The sequence below is a fragment of the Falco biarmicus genome, chromosome 10 (genome assembly GCF_023638135.1).
Source record: "Falco biarmicus isolate bFalBia1 chromosome 10, bFalBia1.pri, whole genome shotgun sequence".
NCBI classification, from domain to species: domain Eukaryota; kingdom Metazoa; phylum Chordata; class Aves; order Falconiformes; family Falconidae; genus Falco; species Falco biarmicus.
Genome location: NC_079297.1, coordinates 38,020,117 through 38,027,811, shown reverse-complemented (window position 1 = coordinate 38,027,811; position 7,695 = coordinate 38,020,117). Strand labels below are relative to the sequence as shown.

At 46.8% G+C, this 7,695-nt stretch overlaps 1 protein-coding gene across 1 annotated transcript; it reads left to right on the top strand.

Annotated features, from left to right (window-relative positions):
* The first annotated feature begins 303 nt into the window (after positions 1–303).
* On the top strand, positions 304–6,462 carry LOC130156224 (olfactory receptor 10AG1-like). Its single transcript, XM_056354528.1, is given in 5 exon segments — positions 304–863; positions 865–1,051; positions 1,364–1,385; positions 2,344–2,504; positions 6,310–6,462. Coding segments are annotated over 5 exon segments (1,083 nt in total).
* Positions 6,463–7,695: the final 1,233 nt, after the last annotated feature.

Sequence of the window (7,695 nt, the reverse complement as noted above, 5' to 3'; positions counted from 1 at the left end):
AGGTCTTCTATTTAATAAAATCACCTTTAAAAAGAAGTCAAGTTTCTTTTTTCCTGATGACAAAACCCAGTCATTGAGGCTCAAGGATTCCATTCTCCCCTCTCTTTACAAAGCTCCCTGCATCAAGCAACCCCTGTTAGATTCCCTAACATTCATGCAGGCCTTGGTCAACCTCACCTAATCCCGCAATCACGTGTATGCTGGTGTTTGGAGTCTTTCTCTAGGCTTGAAGCCTATGTGATGGTGGACAGGCCATCATCATCCTCTAAGAGCCTGTTGTTTGGATTGCTCTGTATAGGGAAAATGCCCCGAAGAAAAGGCTTGGAGAATCACACTGTTGGATCTGGATTCATTCTTGTGGGGTTTTCTGACCTGCCCGGCCTGCAGGGCCTGTGCTTCACAGTCCTCCTGGTAATCTACCTTGTGGTCCTCATAGGGAACAGCCTGACTGCTCTCATCACAGTGGTGGACTCAAGCCTTCACAGCCCCATGTATTTCTTTCTGAGGAACTCGTCCTTCCTGGAGACCTGCTACACATCGGTCACTCTGCCAAAAATGCTGGTGGGTTTCCTGAGGGAAGATGGCAGGATCTCCTTCCTTGGCTGTGCTGCCCAGCTGTATTTCCTGGTTTTGCTGGGCAGCATCGAATGCCTACTCCTGGCTGCCATGGCCTACGACCGCTACGTAGCCATATGTGACTCCCTGCACTATACCCTGACCATGAGCAGGGTGCTCTGCATCAGACTGGTGGTGGGGTCATGGGTGGCTGTCGTACCACTGCAAGTAGGACAGACCTACCAGGTGTTCACTTTACCCTTCTGTGCATCCCATGACCTTAACCACTTTTTCTGTGATGTCCCCCCTGCTAGAACTGGCTTGTGCAGACACTTTCTGGAACCATGTGATGCTGTACACCATCATCATGGTATTTGCAGTCCTTCCTGCCTCCTTCATATTTATTTCTTACATTGCAATTATCAGGGCAATTCTGAAAATGCCTTCAGTTCTGGGCAGACACAAAGCTTTCTCCACCTGCTCTTCACACCTCAGGGTCCCTGCAGCCCAGGGGGCTGTGTGCTGGGGCAGGGGCTCTGCCGCCTGCCAGGGGCAGCTCTCAGCCTGCCCAGGAGCTCCCGTGGGGCTGTGGGGAGAAGCTGTGGGTGGAAGGAGCAACCCTACTGAGGGCAAGGTCCTTGTGCTGGTGATCGGGTGCTGCATGGGTCAGAGGTACTCACAACCCCAGCTCAGGCCCAGGTCATTTCCAAGGGGACGTGTCATGAGCATGTTCATTGCAGGGGTTCCCTGCTTCACTCTGTGCTTTCCTGAATCTGTGTGTCCACTTCTCTGTGTCTTGGCTTGTTAGGAATGGAAACTCAGCTGTGGAGGTCAGACCAGGGGCACAGACTATTAAAGCATTACACAGGTTTACCAGGAATTTCAGCAAGTGCCTTCACTCCCCACTAGCTTCCACATCAAAATATCCTTTCCTTTTCCATCAGGGTTTGGGTGACCTGTTGTTCTTTCAGGCACGCAGACAGGGAGCAGCTGCAGGGCAGAGCTGGGCACACAGGGGCTGAGCTGGGCTCTGTGAGCGCTGGCAGGGAAGAACCATGGGGCCAGAGAAAGAGCTGCTGGCAGGGAAAGCTGCAGGATGGAGACATAGGGACAGAGGGGGCTTGGGGCAGTGGAGGAATGCTGAGGAGAACACTAACACAGGGTAGATAGGGACACCACCCACTGTGCCCTACCATGCAGATGCCTTCCCTGAAAATACACAAGTTTTCTCTCTTCTATAAGCTATCACAGCCTTTAGCTCATAAGTTCCAGGCTCCTTGGTACCTCCTCATCCAGCAGAGCTGGGCAGCTGAGAAGGAGCTGGAGGGACACACCAGATTCCCTCACACTGCCCTAAGGCACAGACAGTGCCCTTGCCTCTCAGCACTCACTCTGCTCTCCCTGAGCACAGCACAAAAACCTGACCTGACTCTGGCCATGGCCGTTGCTCAGCACGGGCAGAGCAGATGCTGACAGGCCCTTCTGCGCTGGGAGCAGTTGGGTCTGACCAAGTCCAAGGCCAGGACTGGCCCCTGCCCCCACAGTTCCCATGAAGTCCCTGCTGCAGAGCAGGGCTCACTGCTGGGCAGCCAGCGGGCACAGCCCCTGCTCCTCACAGCACACTCGGCCAGCACTCAGCACAGCTCCAGCCACGGCTCTGAAGGGAGCTCTCCTAGGAACGGCAGAGGGGGGGGACATGGGGCAGCGGGGTCGGATCTAAGAGAAAGGGCTTTACCTTGGCTCACGGTAGTCTTTCCTGACTTGTCACTATGTTTGCTTCATGAACAGGACCCTATGGTTGGAGGCAGCAGATGTCCAATACGAGTTGCATCACCCAGTTCCTCCTCCTGGCTTTTGGAGACACATGGGAGCTGCAGCTCTTGACCTTCTGGCTCTTTCTGGGCATCTACATGGCTGCCCTCCTGGCCAACAGCCTCATCATCACCACTGTAAGCTGTGACCACCACCTCTACACCCCCATGTCTTTTTTTCTTTTCAGTCTCTCACTGCTCGACCTGGGCTCCATCTCCACCACTCTACTCAAAGCCATGGCCAACTCCCTCTGGGACACCAGGGACATCACCTATGCAGGATGTGCGGCACAGCTCTTTCTATTTCTCTTTTCCCTTTCAGCAGAGCGCATGCATGTGCATCTTATCCCTATTTCCATAAGCATTCCGTTAGTTAATAGATACTGTAATGCTTGTTACTCCTCTCCCTCCTCCCTGCTGTTTGTGGACTATTTCTAACGCATGGTTTGTCTCTGTTGCTATTATTTTGCTTAATTTAGCGTAGCACAGAGACTCTGCAAGTGGAAAATGATTTCTTCTTTCTTGGGCCTTAACATATAGGATCCTGAATCATGTTAATAAACTAGAAGTATTGTGATTAGATTCTGCTGATGGATACAAGCTCCCCTCTTGCATATGTTTCAAAAGAGTAGTATATGGATGTATCTTTGGCAGGTGTTTAGAAGTTGAATTCACCTGGGGACAGAGCTGGAGATAATTTTCACAGAAAGCTCGTCGTTTGCACGGAGTACAGGGTTAGATTCTAGATTCTCCTCTAAATGTATAAGACTATTATTTCAGGACCAAATTGTACTTGTTAGGATGTATTTATGTTATAATAAAAGAAATATATACTGTAATTGCAGGTGTTTGCCCTAGCTTCTAGATTTAAAGGACCAATTAAGCAACACACAAAATAATAACTTACTGAAGATTTCTTTAAGGAATAGTCAGTTCCAGCTATTTGCATTTTTAAGCTTCTTAGAAATGGTAAATGGTTGGGTGTATTTTGCAGATACCTTTCCACATTTTCACCTTTTATATGGAAAGATAAATTGTCTTAGAAACTCCTTCTAAGCCAGCTTTTTGGGCTGGAAAGTAGGTTTCTGGAGATATTCTGAGATGGGTTGTTTGGGGGGGGGTTTGTTTGTTTTTTTCTTTTTTTTTTTTCTTTAAGTGAGAGAAAGAAACAACAAAGCATTTTAAGCTAGACAGTAACAAAAAATTGCACCGCAGTGTTCGCGTAACACCTGTAATAGTTTGTACATATAGTACAGCAATGACTTGTGTGTTCGTAGGGAAGAGGCCAATACATTTTCTTTCTAAGATATGTATTCTGGGTTTCAGTCTATAGCTTCTAAGCTAAGGAACTAATTTTTCATACCTTTCTGTTTCGGGGGGTTTTTTTTTTGTTTGTTTTTTTTCCCCCCACCCCGGAGGATTGCCTTATTTGCTAAATATGACACCTTATTCATCTCACAGCACCACTCCAAGTGCTCATATGGCTTCTTCCACCACAGAGCTTTCTATATAAATTTTTCCATTATGGTGCCCACACAAGCAAATGAAAAAAAAAAATCTACATTTTTGTATTCCTCAGGAAACGGAATCCTGGTTGTATTGAAGCCAGTGGTAAAACCTCTATAGATTTCCTGGGGTCAGGATAACATTTGTGGCCTTGACCACCGGTGCTTTTCTAGGTTGAACCATTTCTGTTACAACTTTCAGATGTTCAATCAACCACTTAGAACAGACTAGCCCTTTTGTATAAAATTGCATCAGAGAGAACAGAACATTCAGAAAATAGTGCAGCAACTCAACTGTTTGCACCTTTTTGTCTCTTGGGGATCATGGCATTTTGCAAAATCACTCCTGCTCAGGGATAAATTGCTCAATTAACATATTCAAACAAATCAGAATCAAAGCTGTTTATTGATCTATTCATAGCAAGTAATTAAGTAGCCATCTGAACTATAGCTTTTGCTGCTTTTAGTTATGCATTTCCTGATAAGGTAAAGTCATATACAATTGTACTAATACATGTTCTGCTGCTAATAATAGCTTAAATAACTTTTTCGTATACAGTGTATGCTGCATCAAAATGCAGTGCTTGAGGGAAGTCTGCACATTAATAAACCTGTTTTGTTGTGGGGTTTTTTTGGCTTCATGCACAGTGGTTAAAGAATTCTCATTGCCGTGTACTTTGAGAGCCACACATGAAGAGCAGTTTGTACAGGCTAAGAATTCTCATTCTTCTATTATGAGTTTTAGACTTTGAGTCTTTATTCCTCCAGGTCCATGTCTTTTTTTTTTTTTTTTTTTTTTCTAATCATGGGCTTTCATCCGAGAAAAATAAGATGTACATCCCAGAGAACTGATTAAAATAATTTCCAACAATACATTGAGAGTGATTTTGCAGGTCACAAAGCCATTGACTTTCCACTCAGTCTGAAGGAAGCCAGTAATAAGATATTCCATGTAAATTAAATCATAAGGGACTTCTGAAAACATACCCAAAACCAAGAACCTTGTAAGACTATAGGGTAATCCAGGTTTGAAGGAACTGCAGTAGGCCATCTACTCCACTATTCTGCTCAAAGCTGGATGAACAGTCCTTGTCTAGTAGTAAGTAAAGACTATCTGAAATTCAATTTTCCTGCCTTACAGTTTTGGGTTTTTTGGGGGGTTTTGGTGGGGTTTTTTTATTATTATTATTTTGAACTTGCAGCCCAATATATTTAAATTATGTTTGGAGCTAGGGATCTGTTTACAGGCCGTAACAAAGGGTGATTAGAAAAACAAAATTAGTCAAAATAGTTTGGAGACTTTCTTAAGAAAGTGCAAAACCAGACACCTCTGTGAAAATACACTATGTTATCACAATAAACAATAAAGCTATAGGTACACTGTAAATTTCTGGGGAAGCCGTTTTCAAGCAGGGACCCTGCAGTTCGTGCGGTTGTCTCACAGTCTTTATGCCAGTTAACTACAGTCTAAGGAGATCTGTGTCCTGTTCCTGACTGATACAGATTTTGTCTATGATTTTAACAATTTATTTGATTTTATTATCATTATCTTTTTCAGTTAGGTCAACATGGGGCTGATGCTTCTTATTGTCTATATTGTCTATTTAGAATCATGGAATCATGTAGGTTGGAAAAGACCTTTGAGATCATCAAGCCCAGCCATTAACCCAGCACGCCAAGCCCACCACTAACCATGTCGCTTAAGCGCAGCATCTATGTGTTTTCAAAACACCTCCAGGGATGGTGATTCTACCACCTCCCTGGGCAGCCCGTTCCAATGCTTGGGCAGCCTTTCAGTGAAGAAATGTCTCCTAATATCCAATCTAAACCTCCCCTAGTGCAGCTTGAAGCCATTTGCTCTTGTCCTGTTGCTTGTTACCTGGGAGAAAAGAACAACCCCCCCTGCCTACAGCCTCTGTCAGGCAGCTGTAGGGAGTGAGAAGGTCCCCCCTGAGCACCCCCCAGACTCAACACCCCCAGTGCCCTCAGATGCTCCCCATCAGCCTTGTGCCCCAGCCCCTTCCCCAGCCCCCTACTCGTCTCTGGACACGCTCCAGCCCCTCGGTGTCTTTCTTGCAGTGAGGGGCCGCAAGCTGAACGTGGCATTCCAGGTGCGGCCCCACCAGTGCCGGGTATAGGAGGACGGTCACTGCCCTGGTCCTGCTGGCCACACTGTTTCTGATACAGGCCAGGCTGCTGCTGGCCGTCTTGGCCACCTGGGCACACTGGGGGCTCGTGCCCAGCCGGCCACTGACCACCCCTCCAGGCCCTTTCCCACCAGCAGCAACCCAGCCCCTGCCCCCCGCCTGCAGCTGCCTGGGGCTGGTGTGACCCAGGGCAGGGCCCGGCACAGAGCCCTGTTGAACCCCATCCAAGTGGCCTCAGCCCCTCGGCCTGGCCTGCCCAGCCCCCTGCAGAGCCCCCTGCCCCCCCGGCAGATCGACGCTCCTGCCCAGCTTGGTGTCCTCTGCCAGCTGACGGAGGGTGCGCTCCATCCCCTTGTCTGCGCCGTCGGTGAAGATGTTGAACAGGACTGGCCCCGCCACCAAGCCCTGGGGACACCCGCTGTGCCCGGCGCCAGCGGGATGTAGCTCCATTCCCCACCGCGCTCTGGGCTCGCTCCAGGCAGCTCCTAACCCCGCGCAGAGCGCCCGGCCCGGCCAGGAGCAGCCAGGTTCTCCGGGAGATGCTGTGGGAGACGGTGTCAGTGTCCAGGTAGACACCACCCACAGCATTTCCCTTGTCCACTGGGTGGCTCACCTTGTCATAGAAGGAGATTTATTTAAATTTATTTATTTAGAGAATACATCTTGTGGAACAGGAATTCCTTTGTGAATATGCAGTTGTTAGCATGACTGAAGCTTGATCTTGGTAATCCAAGTAGCTATTACTGTCAATAAATGAATGAAATGATAAGCCTATGGATCATAATTGCAATTTAATAAGTGTACATGTATATGTAAATTAAAAAAATAATACCACTTCTTTTCTTTTTTGCTCTTTCACATTTACATTTCTCATATCCTCTTTTCTTCTTGTTTCCTTGGAAACTTCCATTTTGAGAAGATAACGATAGGTTCAGTATTAAGTATATGCAGAACGCTAGCTGTTTTCTGCATTCTCGATGCCCATCCAGTTTCCAGTTGGTATGGGAGGTGATGGAACATTTCCCTCATTTGCAGAAAGGAACTTACTTGGAGAACTTTCATGCCCACTGGTTAGTAAGAGGGGGAAAGGCAATGCAGGATATAGAATCACTTTGCTTTTATAGGAAGGATCTTTCCTTCTTTGCTGTAAGAAACAAAGTGATATAGAGGACAGTGATACAATATACTAATAGAATGTCAAAAGTTAGTTGACAAAATTATGTATCTTCATCCACCGTTGTCATTCGACTTCCTAGTAACTCCTGCCTGTGACCTCCTTGGTATGAAATTTTCCATGGGCCACTGATCTCAGTCTCTGAGGTGGGAAGGGAACGGCACGCTGGTTCTGCAATTCTTCCGTTCGCCCTGAGAACGAGACCCTGAAGGGAGGAGGGCTGCTGTTTTCAGCATATTTGTGAGTCTGTCATTTCCCAGAGTCTAGGAGCTGTAACAAATAATCAGAGTGTGGGAGCTAAAAGCATAGATACAGAGAACAGAACAAGATCTGTTGGTGTTGTGTTCCAATTTTTATTCCTGTTCGCTGTGCCTGCAGGCAGCATATGAAAAGCATAAAGCAGAGTTTCTACAGGACATGAATTACTGTTTCAAGCCTGTTTGTCTTTGGAGGAAATCAGACCGCAGCTTCATGAATTCAGGAGTTTCACAAGTGAAATAGAA